At 46.3% G+C, this 21,982-nt stretch overlaps 1 protein-coding gene across 3 annotated transcripts in view; it reads right to left on the minus strand.

The window, feature by feature from the left end:
- Positions 1-15,500, minus strand: part of SLC9A6 (solute carrier family 9 member A6) — a 61,366-nt gene extending 45,866 nt beyond the window's left edge. The window contains exons 1-2 of one of the 3 annotated variants that reach the window (XM_040999657.1): positions 15,107-15,500; positions 800-999 (exon numbers count right to left, since the gene is read on the minus strand). In XM_040999657.1, coding sequence (XP_040855591.1) covers positions 800-999; positions 15,107-15,431 — 525 coding nt within the window. In that variant the 5' untranslated portion in view covers positions 15,432-15,500. The remainder of the gene's footprint in view (positions 1-799; positions 1,000-15,106) is intronic. The other 2 variants (XM_040999659.1, XM_040999658.1) reach the window with 2 other exon arrangements.
- Positions 15,501-21,982: the final 6,482 nt, after the last annotated feature.

Raw genomic sequence — 21,982 nt, forward strand, 5'->3', positions numbered from 1 at the left:
CAAGTGTTAAAGACCTTGAGACCGTATCAGACTATGACTCAAAAACTATTAAATTATGCTCAGTCTTGAGCATAATCGGGGCCAGTGCTGTGGCACCATGGTTTAGGCTGAAGCCTGTGATGCCAGGATCCCATATGAGCACTGGTTCTCGCTCTGGGAGCTCCATTCTGGATCCAGCTCCCTGGTAACACACCTGGGAAAGCAGCGAACAATGGTTCAGGTACTTGGGTTCCTTCAATCCTGAGCGAGAAGCAGAGGAAGCTCCGGGCTTTGGGCTGGCTCAGCCCTGACTGCTGTGGTCAGTTGGGGAGTGAACCAGTGGTTGAAATACCTCTGCCCCTGCCTCTCCCTTTCTGTAACTCTGCCTTTCAAATACATAAATAAATGTTTGAAAACTATAATCAAGGCAAGAAAAATTACAAAGAAAAATGCATGGAATAGCAGCTATTACAAATAAATTTAATATGTAAAGGTACTATAAGGATCACCTGCAAACTGAAAGAAATGTTCCTAAGTTCAGCTTAATTCAATCATGGCTACCATTTACTACAACAATTCTAAACCACACAGAATGAAACCAAAAGGGTTGTAGCACTTATCCTCAATGAGAAAAATGACAATACAGACATATTCATTTCCTGACATAATTTTAGTGGTTAACAGAGGCTTAACTCAATTTTAGAATTCAATTATTTAAAATATCATTAAAGTCCATTATTTATTTTTCCTCTGAATCACTTCATGCCAGTTAACATACTTGAAAAATTTCCAAAGAATTCCTTTCAGACATAAAACTTACCTTTCGAAGCATCTCATTATCTTGAACATTATTAAGTTCATGTGAGCTAATCTCTCCTTTCAGTGTATACTCATAAAATTTTCCACTAACATTTACCAACAAGGTAGTTGGACTTGACTGCACTTCACAGCTCAGGGTAACGTTGTTTACATCACTCGGAACATGAATACCATACCGAAGCACAAGACCCACCAAAAGACCTGGAAATAATAATAAGCATAAGTCCTTCTTGGGAACAGAGAACAATTCTTCTGTATTCTGTACACCCCTCTGGCTTGCTAATAGAAAATCCTCCCATGGCTATTTCGTGTGGTCTCTAACTAACTTTTCAACCAGTTCTAGTTTAAAGCATTACTAAATCCACACATTAAGAGCCTATTCACATAACTCAGTAGGACAGGAGGGAAAATATTCCTCAAAGTAACAGCACTGATCATTGCATTTCCAGATCAATAAAAATGATGCGGAAATACCCTCAGGGCTAGTGCTATGCAATGGGTTAAGCTGCTGCCTGTAATGTGGGCATCCCATATGGATGCCCATTCATGTCCCAATGGCTCTACTTCCTATCCAGACCCTTGTTAAAGCTCCTGGGAAAGCACTGGATAATGGATAATGACCCAAGTACTTAGGGCCCTTGCACTGACATGAGAGACCCAAAGATTCTAGCTCTTGACTTTGACCTGGCCCACTCCCAGTTATTGTGGCCATTTGGAAAGTAAACCAGCGAATGGAAGATTCTCATTCTCTCGCTCTCTCTTCGATTCTCTCTCTGTAGTTCTGTCTTTCAAATGAATAAATAAGTCTCTGTTTTTTAAAAAAAGAAAAAATACCTTTAAATTATCTAAACAAAGAATATATCCTAAGGCCGGGATGGGGAGCATCTGACCCACATAAGGCTCAAGAAATCATTGAATCTAGTCCTGCCAAGGCAACCACAGATGCAACTTGAAATTCAATGAATCTATTTAAACTAATGATGTTGCATGGCCCATAAATGATGTTATAAATATCCAAATGGCCCTTTGTCAGAAAGCTTCCCCACCCCTGCTCTAAGATGTCTGAAACTGACAGTTCAGTCATATTAGAAATGTGCTTTCAACCTAAATCCATCAATTCACAACACATATATTTCCCAAGTTTATTCCCAAAGCACATGGCTGGCCAAGTAACAACATTTAACAAATTGAAAGTCAATATCTGCAGATTGATTGAATTCTTCCACCACTACTGAAAGGTCAGACATTATTTTTAAAAGTATCTGCACCAAAGTCAAATCACAAAGTAGAGGTCCTGAATCTGGTGCTGTAAGACTTGGCTTGGAGTTTATCTGAATCATCCCACTGATATTAGGATGAAAATATGCGTAACTTTCTAAGTACTATAAAGCTAGGCTGATTAATTACTGTAACTCACTGTGATAATTCACATATTGTAAATTTCCATCTTTCTAAACTGAACAATTCAGTGGTTTTTATTATCAAAGTTGCCTATCAATCATTACTATTTAATGCCAGGACATTTTCTTTGCTCCAAAAGCCCAAAATTAATAGCAGTTCATTCACCTGTATCCTAGTCCCCAGTAACAACCAGTCTGCTTTCCTCCTCTATGGATGTGTCTATTCAAGAGATGCTATGGAACTGCAATCCTGAAACACCTGGCCTCTTGTGTCTGACTTTTTTCACTAAAAACAAGGTTTTCAACACTTGTCCACGTTGTTGCATGTATCAGAACCTCATTTCCCACCTTTTTATATAGACATTTTTTTAAAGATTTATTTTTATTGGAAAGACAGATTTACAGAGAGAATGAGAAACAGAAAGATCTTCCATCCACAGGTTCACTCCCCAGCTGACTGCAATGTCAGAACTAAGCTTATCCAAAGCTAGAAGCCAGGAGCTTCCTCCAGGTTTCCTCACAGGTGCAGGGTCCCAGGGTTTTAGGCCATCCTCTAATGTTTTCCCAGGCCACAAGCAGAGAGCTGGATAGAAAATGAAACAGCAGGAATTCAAACTGGTACCGACATGGGATATCGACACTTGAAGGCTGAAGATTAGCCAACTGAACCATCCATCATACCAGCTCCAAGATCCTCATTTTTATGGGCAAATAATATGCCTTTGAATGGATATATCTCAATTGCAAGCTGAGGCTAAATTTCTATAACCATCCTTAACTCCAAGATGCACACGATATTATTAGTGGCATTGTACCTTCCTGTCATCTTTCATTCTGACTGACCAGCTAGCCATTCTTTTAATATACGACTAGAATACTATGCTAGGTAGGCCGCCAGGGTTGGGAGACACCTGCAAGGAGTTCCCAATCCAGTTCGCAAAAATAGACCACATTGAAAAATTCATATTACAAAACACTTGTGTGGGTGTTACAAAAATAGAAAATAAATACCTAGCCAAACATGAAGTAGTGAGAATTTTTTAAGAGGAATCTTCTAAGAGGTGTCATCCGAGCAGACAGCAACAGAGAAGAAAGGCTCTATTTCAGTTAGGTGAATACCAGCACATGTGCAGTCAACAAAGCAGGAGAGCACACGGCCCATTCAGGAAATAACAACTAGTTTAGTGTGACTGGCTTATCGAGTGCAGAAGCTGATGCTTGCAAGCTAGGCAGGAGCTGAATTCTAAAAAGACTGCGTGTTGTAGAACAGAGTCTGGTCTTCATCCCCAAAGCAAGAGGGAATCATGACAACAGCAGTTTGACATCAGATTTCTATTTTCGACAGAGTAGTCTAGATTACAGAGGGTCTAAGAGACTAGATAGATGGCCAGCAAGGGAGTTCAGGCAACAAGAGCTTGGGATTTAATCTAAAACAGTAGTGACTTGAAAAGAAAACAGAGATTCTTAGAAGATATTAAATTTTAGAAAGGTTTGATGACAGAACAAGATGGGGTGGGAGGAGTAGGGAGATGCAGACAGACTTAATCAGCTTGGTAGTCAGGTAGGTAAGTTATCTTGAGCACCTAGGTGGATAGCAGGGCCATTCAATGAAGTCCAGGATGGAGGCAGAGTAACAGATTCACAGGGAAAAGGCTAAACTGACCTTTGAACATGCTCAGTTAAATGCATCTGGAATGCAGGTGCAAATAGTGTGTGGGCTCTGCAGCTCAAGGAGGGATGGTCTCCATTGGAGATATACACCTGACAGTAAAAACGGTGCAAGCCAGGTGCAGATGAGAGCACCTGAGGAGCAAATAAAATGGGAAGAGGAACACAGACACAGGGCTGGAATTGTACTCGTTCGCGGCCAAAATTAAGCGGCTGTTAGAGGAGGAAGAACTAATGGAGAAGAAGGAAAAGTTACAGGAGTAGGAAAACAGAAGCCAGTGGTGGGAAAGAATTCAGAACTGAAAGGAAAGTCTGCTTTTGATCAAGAGCAAGTGATGGAACCTATCAAATGCTGTAGCAAAATGAGGCAGTCATTAGCTGTATCATCAGGTTTGACAACAAGGAGGGCATGAGTGACGCTGACAAAGGCAGTTTCAGTGGAGTAGTTAAGGACAGAAGCCAGATCAGAGCCGGATGTGATAAAGCAGAAAACAGAGTAGATGGTCAGGAATACAGGGAGTAGAGATGAGGGATTCTTCTAGTTAATATTTAGTGTCTCTCTCTCTCTCTCTCTCTCTCTCTCTCTCTCTCACACACACACACACACACACACAAAGTGAGCAGCTATGCCTGGTGAAAACTATAATCACATACTTTAAAAATACCCTTTTTAGGGCAAACTCTGGGGTTTTCAAGATATATAATTGCTGCCTGGGTCACTCATGACTAAGACTAGGTTGAGTGTAGGTGCAAAGTGAATTTTCGGGTATTCTCAGTGACAGTGTCATGAAAGATACATGCAGGCAAGGGGACCAAGACCTAGTGGTTTGGGGGTAGTGTCCAGAAGATAATTTTAGTAAGACAGATGCAACAGCTCAATTATGAATACAGAAATGGGATATTAGTATAGAACATCACTGATCACCATATACTAGCCCACACCGAAGCTATGGATGGGGGCCTCTTTGGCAGTGTTGGGTACCATTGCCCGACTGAGTGTTGGAGTTGTGGAGTGGTCACATTTGGCAAATCGAGACACTCTCCAGCACACAAGAGCACTTGGGCTGGGGGTAGGTTCTGTGGGGTTGTGTGGGCCCAACCCTTTGGAATACAAATCCCCCGGGTTAGTTCCCAAGCTGGGGTTGCAATGGTCTAAGCTAGGTGTGACCACGACATCTGCCATCACTCATGGGTAAAGGAATCCACAACAGTCAGGGTAGGTCAAGGCAGCAGCACCCAAATGTGCATCTTTAAACAGGATGTGGGGTGGGCCGGGCTGCCACTGGAAGGGGACAGAAGGGGCAAGGCTGAACAAACCTTAACTCACAAGTAACAACAGAAATCAGGTTGGAGCACAGCTCATGCCAGGTAGGTCCTTGCACATACTGATCTGTGTGAGGCAGAGGCACTAAGCCACAGCATCCAAGGGGCCACGACAAGTGAGGGGCTCTGCCAAACAGAGACAGAACAACCACCGGCCTACACCTGCTCTATGGCAGGGCAGAGGCCCGGTTGGGGAAATAACAGGACACCCTAGCTGGGTTGAGTTTCCCACCAAGGAGCGCATGGGCTGGAACTGAGGCTACATTCTGATCAGGATACGATCGTAATCTCACTTGGCACAATTGTGGACTGGGATGGGAAGCACCAAGCCAGGCCAAATTCCAACACCATCTGGTGCTCTGGAGGACCGGGGAGGGTTGTGTGACAGACTAGGTTAGGTCTCAGCCCTTACTGAACCATGTGTGAGCTTGGTAGGGGTATGGAAGAGCCATGGCTGGGTTGAAATATCCAACAACAAGAACCAGCTTGGGTCGGAGGCCAGGCAGGAAAAGCCACTGTTCCTCCTAGGACAGCAGGCGAACTGAGTAGTGCTGGCTCATGGACCCACTGGTATGCGCGAAAACTGGCATTGGGACAGGTTCTGGTGGAGGAGCCCGGGCAACTCCTCTGGCAGGACACAGTCCCATGCAGGTAAGCGCAACAAGCACAATAGGGAACAACCCAAAACAGGCAGTGAAAATTATCCCACTGGCATACACATGGCATGGGTTGGGGGCAGACCAGCCTGAATCTGTTCACATTACCTTCTGGTGAATCCGAGCACCAGAACAGAGTGTGGGTCGAGCCAGGTTCGGTTGCAACACATACCAGTACACAACAAGTAATGCCAAGGTGAGATGAGCCGTACCAGATGTGGCTGCAGCACACAACCAGCACATGTGACAATCAGGGAGGAGGCAAAGCCAACAGGGGAACGTGGGCACCCCTGCTGGATAACTACTTCCATTGGAAAGTGTGAATACGGATGGGGCAGTTCAGACTAGGCAGGGCTATAGCACCTGTGGGCCTCACGGTGAGCTGACTGTTCTGACTGGTGCAAGTTAAAATTAGAGTGGGTTGAGGGGTGTTTGGGCTTAGCCACAGCATTAGCTGGCAGAGGCTGGTACTAGGAGCCAATTCTGACAAGTCAAATGCCAAAACTACCTGGAGACTGCATACTCTAGGAGTGGGTGTGGCCTAGTAGGGAAATAGTGGGCACCTCCCTCAGGGTTACCACCCTCACTGGACAGCAGGAAACCCAGGCTAGGAGCAGGGGTGGCTTGACAGAAAGGCACCTGCCAGTGGGTGTATGGGCTGGATAATAGGTTGGTTGGGTTGAACCAGGCTTCAATGTCCATTGACGTGTGCGAGAGCTACTTGGGATGTGGGACAGACTGGACAAGCCTGCACTGCATACTGGCAAGCATGGGAACCAGGGTAGGGGGCAGAACTGGTAGGGGTTTTGGGGAGTCGCCTCAACTAGGCTGCAGCTCCAACTGGTTTGCATGAAGACCGAGTATGAAGTGGGTAGAATCGAGCTGGACTACAACACCCATTGGTTCACAAGGAAGACAGGGCTGGAAGCCGAATGGACCCAGTAATCGCAACGACCAGCATATGCATAAGCTGATTGGTGTGACGAACAGTGTTGGAGTCTGTACTAGCAAACTCACTCAAGAATCAGATCTGGGATCAACTCAGATGAAGTTTCTTTGGATATTTCTCCAACTGAACTGCTGATCTTGGAACCCCAACCATCAAGAGACTGTCAGCCAGTGGACTCTGAATAGGTTTCATTACGGTTGGGACGGAGAGATTGGCAGCAATCCAGAACTGATGAACTATCAAAACTGTATGAGCAGGACCCTTGGAGCGCGCCTCATGTTGGGGATGGGGGATGGGTGGGAGGTAGGGTGGGGCTTTCCCCTTTGTTACTCCCCTAACCCTACATACAGGGCAAAATGATTATATTAGTGTAGAAACAATGATATTACCCACTTTCACCCTGTAGCCCGTGACCCTTTGTACCCTAATAAACTAAGATTATTAAAAAAAAAAAAATACCCTTTTTAAAAAATACTCTTAACAAGCTTTTTAAGAATATGCTAAAGATATACTTAAAATAACCCACCTCCAAAAAGCAAAATTCAAAGGTAACTAATACATATTCACTGTGCATCACAGACATAACCTGGGAGCTACCAGGCTACAGGTGAATCAAGAACACACCTGTCTCTCCTATATCACAGTACTTTCTAATTAAAAGGCCCAGTGTGTGCCAAGCACTGTGGCACAACACATTAAACCACCACATGCACACAGGCATCCCACATGAGGGTACTGGCTCGAGTCACCATTGCTCTGCTTCAGGTCCAGCTCCGCTAATACAGCTAAGGCACCTGGGAAGGAAGCAGATCATGATCCAAGCACTTGGGCCATGGCACTCATGTGGGACACTCAGATGACAGGGATGACCGGGATTTGGTCTGGCCCAGACCTGGCTACTGTAGCCATTTGATTAGCTAGGGGACAGAGGATAATCTGTTGCTCTCGCTCTCTCAATCTGTTTCTGAAATAAACAAACTTTTTTTTTAAAGAGGCTCAGTAGGGCCCAGTGCAATTGCCTAGTAGCTAAAATCCTGGCCTGGCAACTGCCAGGATCCCATATGGGCACCGGTTCTAATCCTGGTAGCCCCACTTTCCATCCAACCTCCTGCTTGTGGCCTGGGAAAGCAGTGAAGGACAGCCCAAAGCCTTGGGACCCTGAACCAACATGGGAGACCTGGAAGAGGTTCCTTCCTCCTGGCTTCAGATCAACTCAGCTCCAGCAGTTGCGGCCACTTGGGGAGTGAATTAGAAGACAGAAGATCTTTCTCTTGCATCTCCTTCTCTCTGTAAATCTGACTTTCAAATAAAAATAAATTTAAAAATATCAGTAAAAGTTGCCCCCTTATATTTGGTTGTAGATATTGCAGATAAGCAGCATAAATTCGTTTTTTTTTAAAGATTTATTTTATTTGTATTGGAAAGGTGGATATAGAGAGAGGAGAGACAGAGAGGAAGATCTGATGATTCACTCCCCAGGCGGCCGCAACTCCGAAGCCAGGAGCCTCTTCCGGGTCTCCTATGCAGGTGCAGGGTCCCAAGGCTTTGGGACCATCCCCCACTGCTTTCCCAGGCCACAGGCAGGGAGCTGGATGTGAAGCGGGGCCGCCGGGATCAGAACCGGCGCCCATATGGGATCCTGGGCGTGCAAGGCGAGGACCTTAACCACTTCGCCATCGCGCCAGGCCCAGCATAAATTCTTAAAAAAAATAAGGGGGGGGGGTGGGCTATTTGCTTGAAAGCCAGAGTTTTTGAGAAAGGGGGAAAGATAGGGAGAAAAAAGCTCCAATCTGATGCTACACTACCCCCAATTGCCACAACGACAAGGGCTGGGCCAGGCCAACGTCAAGAGCCTGAAAGTCTATCTGGGTCTCCCATGTGAGTATCAGCATCCCAAACACTTGGGCCATCTCCTGCTGCCTCCCTAGGTACATTAGCTGGGAGCTGGATGAGAAGCTGAGTAACCAGGACAGGAAACAGCACTTAGACGGTATGCCAAGTCTCTCAGCACAACTGTGCAAGGAACCGTATGCACTGCTCTACTGGGTGCTCAACACAAGGCTGGAACGTCAGTGACCTCCTGAGGCCGACTCAGCACTTGGCCAGCTCTGAAACATACCCTTTGGTAGCTAGAACAGCATCAACAAGAATTACTTAGGCTAGAAGAAAAAATCCAAATCCTTTATGATAGTCATGTGAAAATTCTGAATTTCTTTGAAAACAGTTGATAGATCAAGTTTCATAAAAGGTAACATCCTAATGATGGAGTCAAAGTGATTTTGAATAAAAAGAACACAAGGAATTTCTTGTTGAGATGATTAATGAAAAAACTTCTCAACAGAGGAACAGAAAACATTGACATTATGAAATTTAAATTACCAATAACAGGCAACGAGAAACACAATCACATAAAGATATCTTTTGCAAAGCAGAACCCTTACTCGTACACATTCCTGACCCACTTGTGTTGGACACTCTCCCAGTGCACAGGCTCAGCACCACCCCAGGCCCAGGCATGGCAGGGTCCTGTTAGGGGAAACTGGAATACTCAGAGGCCTCTAACAGTCAAAAGTACAGAAATAATATCACTGCTGAAGTGCAGCGCAGCTGAAACTGGTTTAAAAAAAAAAAAAAAAAACTTCTACAGATCAAAAAAGTGTGTGTTTCAGGCTGATACAGCAGCTCAACAGGCTTTCTCTACCTTTTTCCTCTGGCACCCAAGGTGGGCACTGGCTGTAGCCCTGACTGCTCCACTTATGATCCAGCCCTCTGTTCATGAGCAATGGGGGATGGCCCAAGTCTGTGGGACCTTGCACCCCCAGACAAGACCTGGAGGAGGCTCCTGGCTTCAGATCAATTCAGTTCAGGCTGTTGTGGCCATTTTGGGAGAGCGGACCAGAGGATGGAAGAACTCTCTCCCTCTTTCCTTCTCTCTGAATATCTGCTTTTCAAATAAAATAAATAAATCATGCTGAAAACGTGGGTTTAAACATATTTAGTACTTGCTAGGGAAAAACAAAGTATGTGAGAAGGGGCAGAGCAGTGGCCTAATCCCGTAGCCTGCAGTGTCACCACATCATGTGAGCATCACTTCCGGTCCTGGCTGCTCCACTTCTGATCCAGCTCCCTCCTTATGCCCTGGGAAAGCAGTAGAGGATGGTTTAGGTCCTTGGGACCCTGCATCCATGTGGGAGATACAAAGGAAGCTCCTGGCTCCCAACTTTGGACCAGCTCAGCTCTGGCCTTTGGGACCATTTGGGGAGTGAACCAGCAAATGGAAGATCTTACATTTACATATCTCTGTAAAATTTGCCTTTTAACTGAAAATAAATCTTAAATTTTGAAAAGTGTGATTCTGTGCTAAAGCTAACACAACTTCAGACAGCCAAGAAAGCCAAGCCTTTTGCTGACTTTGCTACTTTTACATGCAATTATTTATCTGTTTGTATCCTGGCATATTCTCGAGGTAGTTCTTCCAACCTTTACCCTCCTTCTCAGTTTCTGAGCCCTACTTCCTACTTCTCTGAGAAGCTGAGGGCCACTGGCAGAGGTTGCATCCATTCCAAGCCTATCGCAATAGAAGCTCTTATTTTTTATCTTCAGTTCCCCTCTGGAAATAGAAATCTCCTTTCCAAGGCAACCCTTCTACCCAGGCCCTTAAACCAATTTCCATTCCAACTGGTTTCCCACAGATTATCTGATCCTTAGAACCTCGTGACAGAGATATTCTTGTCGCATTCATGGTGTTCTTGTCTACAAAATGGTGATCACTGACTTGCCTCACATTATTTGTCATCAAGCGACAAAGACAGAATTTAAATCAAGACATGCCAATTCCTGAGCCTCCGCAAGCTTCTAATCACCTCCTCACTGTCTCTTCACCAATGACTTAGCCAGAGGTTCTCTGGAAAACCACAATGGTTTAGGTTATCATTTTCTCACAACCTTCCTTTGCAATCCATCCCTAATTCCCCCACAAGTGTGATTATTAACTTCCTATGTTTGATATTACAGAGTTGGGTATAGCACAGTATTGGAGGGCAGAAGCACAGTCTGTTAGACAAATGCACAAATGCATAAACACTGCCTCTGTCAAGCTCCAGTCTGTGATCTTAGAGTTCCCCTCTCTCTGAACCTCAGTTTCTTCAGATACAGTATGACAACAGTAATTCCCTGTTAAGTTTTATCTCTTCAATATGAGGCGATGAGCTTTAGGGGCTCACAAACAAAACCAGGCCCGAACCCCGGCTCAACACTTACAACTGACTTCAGGCAGCTCACTTACCCTGTGATCCCAATTGTTTCGCACGTAAAGTGAGAATTATAATAGTGCCCATCTCCCAGAACTGTTTATACGTTTAAGTGAAATGATCCTGCTTATGTGCCTAATACCATGTCTAACAGATTACAATGCCAATACATACCACGTCACAAGACTGTCTGTGCTCGGTGAGCAAGGACTATGGGCTCACAGCGCTATCTTCCATCAGATCTTAGACAACATGACTGTTTAGGGATGAATCACATGAATTAAACCCAGGATCTTGACTGAATGCCTTAAGTTTAAGACAAAACAAATATTCTCTCTTCTATACTATCTGTAAGCACACTGAAGAAAGTAATCACCTTTCAGGCTTAGTTAACTACTCTTGACAATACTTTATTTAATGTGACTCACCTTTAAGCTTCTTAAGAAAGCTGCCCCAATGAACAACATATGTGGGTGCACTAGGGCAAATAATCTACATTACAACCCAGAAACTGATCACATTGGCAATTTAAACCATTTTCCCCCCACTCTTTTTTCTCAAAATGATGAAGGAAAGGCTTGCTTTAAATAGCACTTTTTGAGGATTTAAGTAGCTAAACCAACACCACAGGAATAAACCCGCGCCTGAACAAAGCCTGTGGGCTGAATCCTGGAGGCAGAGGCATTCCCTTTACACATAAAAGCCAAACTGAAAAACAAAGGTCTTAAAATAATGAAAGTGGGGGCTGCCGCTGTTACACAGCAAGTAAAGTTGCTGCTTGCAATGCTGGCATCCTATATGGACACTGGTTTGCATCCCAGATGCTCCACTCCCAACCCAGCTCCCTGCTAATGTGCCTGGGAGAGCAGTGCAAGATGACCCAAGTGTTTCGGCCCCTGTATTCACTTGGTAGACCCAGGAGAAGTAAATGACTCCAGGCTTAGGCCTGGCACCAGCTCCAACTATTGCAGTCATTTGGGGAGCAAACCAGCAGAGGGATATTTGCTTTTCATTCACCAAATATTAATACTAAGGCATATTATCATTGTTTAACTTAGAAATTTCCAGAAATACAACCAGTAAGTCTACTTTTCTACTTTAGCCCAAGATTTGGATTAGGTTAATGGTATCAGCTACGCAAGAACAAATATTTTCTCAAGAATTCAAGTACCTCTTCGATTTTTTTAAAGAGCACTATCTTGGAGCAGGTGTCATGAAGAGTGAAGCCACTACTTGGGACTGTAGCATCCCACATCAGAAAGCTTGGTTTGAACTTCAGCTACACTATGCTTTCAAATCACGTTCCTGCTTATGCACCTGGAAGTTAGAGCACATTGGCCCACGGCCTGGGCTTCCAGCCATTCTTGTGGAACCGAGTTCTTTCTGGGTGTGAGCCTGGCTAGCCCTGGCTGCTGTGGGCTTTGGGGAAGCAAACAGATGGACGCTCTCTTTACATTTCTTCCTCTCCTTCACTATGTCTTTCAAATAAATAATTCTAAAGTACTATGTTTGCCTTTTAACTTATGAAACTGAACAACTAAGAGCCGTCATGAGATTAACCTGAGACAATGCAGCCGTAATACCAATAACATCAATAGCACTGCTAGCATTTGTTGAATTTGGGAGTTCGTTACTAAGTTAAAAACTTTTTGTTCTCATAGTAAAAACAATCATTTTCCCGAATATACGCATATGGTTGAGGAAGAGAGAAAGGACACTGCTTAATTTCACAGTGGGACGGGAATCCAAACCTGACTCTAAAGCAAGGATTTGCAAACTATCCCCCTAGGTCTGTGTTCCCAGGATGGCACACGGCTAAGAATAGATATTATGTTGTTAAAGTTTAAAAAAATGCAACAGAGACACAGAGATCTTTGTAACTTGAAGAGTTAACAATCTTTAGTCTTCAGCCGTTTACAGAAAAACATTTACTGGCTTCTGGTCTAATGCTTCATACGGCTAACCACCAGGTCACTCCTCTCCATTTGGAAAGAGGCATCTGTCAACAGTTTCTTGTTTAACACCTAAAAAACTGTGACAAGCCATGATTTTCTCTATGTGTCTACACACACACACACTCACACACACACATTTCTCCAAGTTCCTTGAAGGTGAGCGTCTTAGACATTTTTGTATTTTTGGTGCATCATACATTGGAAGCCTAATCAATTGTTGAGGATAGTACATCAGAGTGTTACACAGAGAAATGCCTCTTTGACATAAGCAGTCCTGCAAACAAGATGCAAAAAAAAAAAAAAAATGAAAACCATCTAATATATGTAAAAGCCATCTAATATATCCAAAAGTCCCAGTGAACAAAATATTCCACATACAGGCTTAGAACTCTGTTAAGGTAACGAAATGAAAAAAACAACGAAAACAAAAACAACAAAAACAAGCCCAATTTCATGCATTATCCTGAGGCACACAGTTTCATTGCTATACTTGAGGTACACACATTCTAGAAGTCTGGATTTACTGAGAAGGGGCTGGGGGTGTTGCACGGAGCAATGTCTTTTGCGCCAAGCTCCATCTACCTAGTTGCACATCTGAGGCAAATTTCAACAAGCTCACCAGCTTATGACTGTTCTGAATGAAGAGAACCTTAACACCTGGCACAGCGCAGGCAGGATGCTCATTGGCTCTCACCTCTTCAGTGGTACCCTCACAGTCACATCTCCCCTTAAGGCCACCGCATTGCTCCAAACACCTCCTAACCCATGGTTTGATTTCTCCCTTTCATCCCACCTTGTGGCCAAAAAAAAAGAAAGAAAGAAAGAAAGAAACAAAACACGATGTTTGTAAAGAAGGCACACCAGGCCCGGTGCAGTAGCCTAGCAGCTAAAGTCCTCGCCTTGCACATGCCAGGATCCCAAATAGGCGCTGGTTCTAATCCTAGCGGCCCCGCTTGCCATCCAGCTCCCTGCTTGTGGCCTGGGAAAGCAATCAAGGACCGCCCAAAGTCTTGGGACCCTGCACCCGCTTGGGAGACCTGGAGGAGGTTCCTGGCTCCTGCCTTTGGATGGGCTCAGCTCCAGCCGCCGAGGTCACTTGGGGAGTGAATCAACAGACGGAAGATCTTCCTCTCTGTCTCTCTTCCTCTCTGTATATGTGACTTTCCAATAAAAATAAATACAGTTAAAAAAAAAAAAAACAGAAGGTACACTGAGACATAGGAATGGCAGCCAGGCATTCGGTAAGGTCACGCCACATCAAGTCCCCCACGCTGCTTATACAAAGTGTTTGTAATCACTGCTGGGCTGAAGTGTCCTGATCACCACGTAGTACACCTCCAGGCTGGAAGAATCTTCCTTAACTCTTGCCTGCCCTCACTTCTGTGCGCCTGAATTGGAAGGGTCAGCCATACCACCCGTATCAGATATTACAGGCACAGTACGAGAAATGAAACAAAAATGAGAAATTAAAAAGTCCTAAGCCTTGGATAGCCTAGTTCATGCTCAGTGTTTCACTTGGTCTCCTGAAGAGAAAGGTTTGCATCTTTAACCTCCGAAGGCCGGGGCGTAGCAAGAGCTAAGGGATGAGTAAAGGTCGACCCTGGCTACAAAAAGGCCAGACTCCGGGCAGTGGAGATATCGCCACTGCTGTAATGATCCTTGCACAAACTGACAGCCCAAAGAAACAGATGTCAAGGGTCTCTTCCCCTCCCCCAGCCCCCTGGCCGAACCAGAGGCACCGCACCCACCGCCTTCCCACCCTCAGCCCAGATCCCCAGCCTGGTAGGCAGAGAAGGTGGGGGAGAAGAAGGGGAGAAGGGGGTGGGGTCGCTAGAAAAAAAAAAAGGTGTGGACCGGTAGAGAACGTGGGGAGACGCTGAAGAGGAAAGGGGGTACGGCAGGGGAAACAGGGGGGTCAAAATATGAAGGGAGTGAGGCAGAGAAGCGATGAGAGGGGGTGTCGGGTGTCGAGGCAGAAAATGGAAGGAATTCAGGGAGCTGAACGAGGCCAAGCAGGGCCAGGAAAGGAGGCAAGGGAGGCAGCCGGGCTGGAGTGATGGTGGGATCCGGGGAGAGAAGCGGGACGCACAGGGGTTAAGGTACTTGCCATAAATCATAGCCAGGCCAGTTTCGTGCAGGAAGCGGGCCCTGCGATGCTTGAAGAGCCAGATCGTGAGGATGGTGAGGGTGAGCAGCAGGATGAAGATGAGCAGGTTAGCGCTGTCCTGCCGGTGGCTCTCCTCGGCTTGTTTCTCGGACACTATCTCCTCGTCCATGGCTCTCGCCGCTCGGCCGGAGCCGTCCGAAGCCCCGGCCCAGCCAAAGACTCCCACTGCCAGGAGCAACCAGAGGGGCCGCATGAGCCGGCGAACCCGGGGACCGCCGCCAGCGCCGCGACGGAGGGGAGCGCGCCGCCACCAGCGTCCGGCCATGGCCTCCCCCGCCCCCCGCCCCGCTCCTCACCGGCAACCGCCCGCGGTCGGACCACTCCCCGAGGGCTCACGGGAAAGGGGCGGGGCCCGAGGGAAGCCGTCGGGACGCGCGCCGCCACCGCCGCCGCCCTTAAAGGAGCCGCGGCACCGCACCTCTCCCTTTCTCATTCCGGTGCCCTTCCGCTCAGAACGGGCTCGCCCCTGGGCCACAGGCGATGGGAAGGCCGTCAAATAGAGCCCCCTCCTCCCCTGCGGAAAAAAAAAAAAAAAACAGTGCAGTGTAACTAAGTGCAGGCATTCTACTTTGATTGTCTTAAAGCCCTCAGGGGAATCGATTTCATCTCACTATTGTCCCCCAGTGTCTCTTAACAGATTAAGAAGTTGTCTCCTTGGGAATGGCCTCAATCTCCATCTCTGGAATTTAAATCGTATTGTTTGTTTTGTTGGGGGGGGGGGGAGTAGTAGTACCTAAAACAGTTGAGTCAAACCCATGGAGAAAGTGTGTGTGTGTGTGTGTGTGTGTGTGTGTGTGTGTGTGTGTGTGTGTGTGTGTGTGTGTGTGTGTGTGTGTGTGTGTGTGTGTGTGTGTGTGTGTGTGTGTGTGTGTGTGTGTGTGTGTGTGTGTGTGTGTGTGTGTGTGTGTGTGTGTGTGTGTGTGTGTGTGTGTGTGTGTGTGTGTGTGTGTGTGTGTGTGTGTACTCTTTTCCCTACAAGTAAAAACCAGATGTAAGTCACCTCTCATGTCAATGACCTTTACGTAGAAACTCATTAACCTTGCATAAAAAATTCCATCACTGCTTGTCCTCCCAAAGAAGCAGTCTTTTGGTGGTGTAGCGGCTTCCCCACTTCCCTCTGGCTTCTTTCTACTCCTCCTACAGACTGAATGTTTCCACGGGGGAGAGGGGGGTGTCACATTTAACCCCTCTCTTCCTCAAGAACTATTTCTTGTTGTTCTTTTTCTCAATGAGAATTTCACATGTCCTTGCTGCATCTTTGTCTTCGAGAACAGTGGATTCCTTTGCCCCCCATATTACTAAAACCACGCCTTGTTTGCTGTGTGCTGTTTTCTCCAGACTTTGTTTTCTCCATGAATGAGTTACAAATGTCAAGTCTTGGCTTATCACTCCCTCCAGGTCGCTTCCTGTTGGATATTGACCCTATCTTGTCCAGGCTCTCATCGCCTAAAAATGTTTTGAAAAACTACTTTCTCTCACCCTTACTATAATATTCCTTCTCCAATTCTTTATACTATCTGTGGTACTACTAACAATCCCATTTCTCTCTGCCTAGAACTCTGCAATGTTTTCCTCTCATAAACATATAACCTACCCATTAAAAGAAATGCTCAGGACATTCCTAAGAGCCATAGCTCTTAAAGGCTCTGTAAGCGCGGTTGGCTTTGGTAGGAAACATGTCGGAGTCTGACTTTGGCAGGAAGTGGGACCGGTGTATGGCGGATATGGTCGGGAACATAGGTACTGGTTTTGAGTTTGTATTCTAACTTACCTTTTTTGGAAAAAGATCATGGCCTTTGGCCTCTGGCTCGGCCATGGGCCTCGGCATGGCTTACTCCAACTGTCAGCACAACTTCCAGGCGCTGTACGTGCTGCACAGGAACCACAGGAAAGAGCAGGAGCAGCAGTGCCCTACACCAAGAAGGCCACAGTGTGTGCCAGGGAAGGTGGGTCCCCACCCGTTCCTCAGGAACCCCATGGCACCCCAGAGTCACCACCAGGATACCACCGTGCTTGCCACGTTGGGGCTCTGCTGCATTGAAACCAGTCCATCTGTTACTTTGTATCTTCTCTCTGGAAGTTGTAAGCAGGTGGTCTTAAGAGAAAAAGAAACAGGGAAAAAAAGTGATTGACTTTAAAAAGGGGGGGTGGGGTGGAGAGAGCTCTAAAATGGTGTTCAACTTCAGATTCTGTCCTGGCCAAGTCAGTAATTCTGCTTGTTTCCCTGCTGTTATGGCTGAGTTTGTTCTGCGATGGCAGAGTAGTTGCTGAAGGATGGTGGTCTGCCAAGTCTAGAATATCCACTCTCTGGCCCTTGGTTGGGGAAAGCTACTGGCCTTAGATTGTACCAGTTGCTCCTTCACATTTCTGTAAACATTCTTCCTCAAACACCAAGTTATTTATACAAACTGTATCCCTGCTCCAAAATCTCCAATGGACCCCACAGCCTTCCCTTCCAGATTCTTAGCCTGGACACCAGGCAGCCTCATCACTCTCATATTCTTTCTTGGTTTCATGCCTTTTTGCCTCCTTTCCAATGCTTGAAGAATCCTTCAACCTCTTCCTCACTTAACTAACTGCTCCTCTGACAAAAGTTCACCAATCTTTTCAGGATGCCTTCAGAGTTAGGGGCCCCCCTTCCACAGTTCTCCATGAGTTCCGTTAACAGATCTCTATTCCACCCCACCCCCACGGTATATTTTCATGTTAGACTTAAAAGCTTGTTTTTCCACCACTCATAAGCACCTGGAAGTCAAGGACTAGGTATCATTTATTTCTGTAAAAATGGCATCTAACACAAGGCCTGACAGAAATCAGCAGGCAATAAAAACACATGCAGGAACTTCGAACAATTCAGGAAAAAAATAGAATTAAAAGATAGGCTTTATTGAGCAAGATAGACTTTATTGTGCAAAAAAGTTTGAGATACATAGTTTTCCATAGCACATATTTTCCATGAGCTTTCCAAAAATCATATGCTTAATTCTTAAAATTATTTTTCATCTAAATAATCTTTCATTCCACTTTCCAGGAGCTGCTTGAAGTAGCCTCATATCTGTGGATCCATGGATGTTTCTCAAACTTGAGAGCCAAGAAAATCTCCATCTTGTACATGATATTAAATTTCTCTTGGTGGGCCCGGCACAGAGGCCTAGCAGCTAAAATCCTCATATTGTACGTGCCTGGATCCCATGTGGGCGCCAATTCTAATCCCAGCAGCTCCACTTCCCATCCAGCTCCCTGCCTGTGGCCTGGGAAAGCAGTCGAGGATGGCCCAAAGCCTTGGGACCCTGCACCCATGTGGGAAACCTGGAGGAAAGTTCCTGACTCCTGGTTTCGAACTGGTGCAGCTCTGGCTGTTGCAGTCACAAGGGGAGGGAATCATTGGATGGAAGATCTTTCTCTTTGTCTCTCCTCCTCTCTGTATATCTGACTTTGCAATAAAAATAAATAAATCTTTAGAAAAATGTATCTAGGTATACCTAGTCAATCAGGGATACATTGAAACAGAGCTATGCAGGCCTGAAACAACAGCTCAGTGGCTAAATTCTCACCTTGCTAGTGCTGGGATCATATATGAGCACTGGTTCGTGTCCCAGCTGCTCCACTTCTCTTCCAGCTCCCTGCCTGTGGCCTGGGAAAGCAATAGAGTACAGCCCAAAGCCTTGGGACCCTGCACCCCCGTGGGAGACCTGGAAGCTGACATTTTGCTTTGGATGAGCTCAGTTCTGACCAATGTGGCCACTTGGGGAGTGAACCAGCAAATGGAAAATTTCTCCTATCACTTCTCTCTCTGTATATCTGCCTTTCCAATAAAAGTAAATAGATCATTAAAAACAAATAAAGGAAAAATAAAGGAGGAAGGAGAGGAAGAAGGAAGGAAGCAAGAAAGCTTTGCCATACATAGTAAGTGCTCAAATAGTTGATACTTGAATAACATAGTAAAATTTAGTATACATGATCTTTGATTCATTGGTGGTACTTGACAAACACCAAACTAACGAATTTGTGCATTGAGGAAAGGACTGGGAAGCTAGATTGAGGTCCTATTGTGGATAGTCTCCATATGACAGCAAATTTTAATTCATTCAAAAAGTTTCACAATGTTAATTTGGCAATAGAAGGGGGAGGTAAATGAAATGCAGACAGATGAGTAATAGGAGGCCAGATAGGATGTTAGAAAAGTAGTGCCGTTGAAAAGTAACAAGACGTGGACCCGGTGCAATACCCTAGTGGCTAAAGTCCTCACCTTGAACACCCCGGGATCCTATATGGGTGCCGGTTCTAATCCCGGCAGCTTCACTTCCCATTCAGCTCCCTGCTTGTGGCCTGAGAAAGCAGTCAAGGACGGCCCAAAGCATTAGAATCCTGTAGGCATTGGGACCCCACACCCACATGGGAGATCTGGAAGAAGCTCCTGGCTTCTGGCTTCGGATTGTGCAGTTCCAGCCGTTGCTGTAGTGAACTATCAGATGTAAGATCTTTCTCTCTGTCTCTCCTCCTTTCTGTATATCTGCATTTCCAATTTAAAAAAATAAATCTTGTAACAAGACTTTAGCAAGTACAGTAGAAATGGAAATGGGAAAAGGAATACAGGAGTCGGTGCAGAGGTAGGATGACCTACCTTCGCAGCTGAGTGAATGTATGAGTGGAAAACACTTGAGGAAGACTTGAGAGATCGCTCCAAGGTTTGAAACATGGACAACTGGAAGACATAGGGCATTATTACAGCAGTCAGAAAGTCCACTTGGCACCAAGGAATGAAGGCACTTGTGTGATATTCTACGACAGATATGAAGCTAGGCAGAAAGTTGACTGTAGTTTCAGAGTGAAATCAGAACTAGCAGTTGACTTGAAAGCTATATGTGCAATATTGAAGCTGTAGGAATTAGTGCATTCTCCAAAGAAAAGAAGGTGGAAAGAGACTGTCTTAGGGCAACAGAACAGGGAATTCCTGCGTTCCAGTAAGATAAAGAAATGGTTACAGTTATCAGAACTCAGCAGAAGGATGCCTGAACTTCCACGGGTTATTTTCTAAACAGACCAACCCATGCTACACTGCTGGGAGAAAAGCAGCTAATAGCTGGCAGTCATTCTGGACCTGGTTAATGCCAAATTTGTGTTAACTCTACCAGTGTACCAGCATAGTTGCCAATTCCTTTTTTTTTTTTTTCCTTTATTTTAAAGTTATGTCAGGGACAGATGCTGGCATGCTGGTAATGGGGACTGGGGACCCACACCTGAATGTGTGTGGGCCCCAGTCAGGCAGACGGGGCTGTAGGGCAACACGACATACTGCTGGAGGACTGCACACTCACAGGTATGGGGGGCTGTAGATTGTTTAGGAAAGGGGGTCTGCCGATGTGTAGGAAAGACTGCTGAGGGAGAATGTGACAGGTGAGGGATGACTTCTGGGGGACTTCCACCAACCAGGCTACTGCGCTTGCAGCTAAATGAGGGGGCTGAGATCCGGTTTGTAGGAGGGAAACTGGAGGACCTTTCAAGGCCAGACCAATGTACCCACTCACATGTGAGTCCTGAGGTGGGATTGTTGATATGAACTTGAACCACTGCCTACTGGTGCACAGGAAAGCCGTGGCTGGGGTTCCTGCTTGGCAGGGCTCAAACATAGTACCTGCCAATGAGTGTTGGGGTAGGGATGGACCACATCTGGCTGGGCCATGACACTAAACAGCACACAAGAGAACTGGGACTGGGAGCAGATTCTGTGGGGGATTTCTGGGCTTATGCCCATGGGGCTGCCATACCAGCTGGTTTGCTCAAGGGCTGGGAGAGGTAATGGGCTGAGCTAGGCATGACCATTAAACTCATTAATATTCATGAGTACAGGGATTGGGAACAGGCTTGGCTGGTCCAGGTTGCTGCACCCACAGACACACCCAAGAATTGAGGGTGGGGTAGACGGGCCACAACATCCACCAGCACACACAAAGGAAAACACTGGGGGCTAACTGTGTTGGGTAACTACCTGTTGACACACATAAGATCTGGGTCTGGGAGTGGTCCTGGTGTGGGAACTTGGGAAAATCCCCTTATAGGACATAACTCCCACTGGTGAGCATGTGATTCAGCCAGGTGTTGGTCAGATTGGGCACGGTGTTTCACTTGTTTTCAGGTGTGGGTTGGCTCTGGGTGGGGGGGAAGGGCAGACTGGGCAGGACCAGGCCAAACCACAGCACACTAGAATGTGCAGGAGCCAGGATGGGGTACAGACCTTGCTGAACTAGGTCAGGTTATCACACCTACTAGCTTGCATGAAAGCCAGGGATTGGGATAGGCTGGGCAGGGCTAGGCTGCAGCACCCAACGGCAAGAGAGTTGGGACTGGAGGCAGACCAGGCCAGGCCAGGTTGCAGCATCTGATGGCAAAGGCCAAGCCAGGTGGTAGATTATGCCAGGCTGGTCAGAGCAACCACTGGCACACTCAAGCTCTGTGGCTTGGAACAGGCTTCTTTGGGGAGCCGAGGGGATGTCCTAGCTGGGTTGTAGTTCACACTGGTGAGCACGAGAGCCAGGACAGAGGTAAGGGAGGTGAACTGGTCTGGACATGGCTGTACCACTCTGTGGCATGGGTGTGGACAGGGTCTGGGTGTGCCAGGCTGGGTAGACCAGAACTTGCTGGTGCTCACAAGAGCCAGGATAGGTGTAAAACAGGGTGAGCCAGGTCTTGGCAACCGCTGAACCACACAAGAGCTGGGTCTGGGGGTGGGCCAGGCAGGGATGGGTTGTAGAACTCAACAATAAGAATCTGAATGGGTGTGGGGCGGTCAGGCAAGGCCAAGGTTCCTGCCAGGAC

This window comes from Ochotona curzoniae, unplaced genomic scaffold, assembly GCF_017591425.1.
Source record: "Ochotona curzoniae isolate NIBS_2020 unplaced genomic scaffold, NIBS_Ocur_1.0 scaffold_1852, whole genome shotgun sequence".
Taxonomy (NCBI): domain Eukaryota; kingdom Metazoa; phylum Chordata; class Mammalia; order Lagomorpha; family Ochotonidae; genus Ochotona; species Ochotona curzoniae.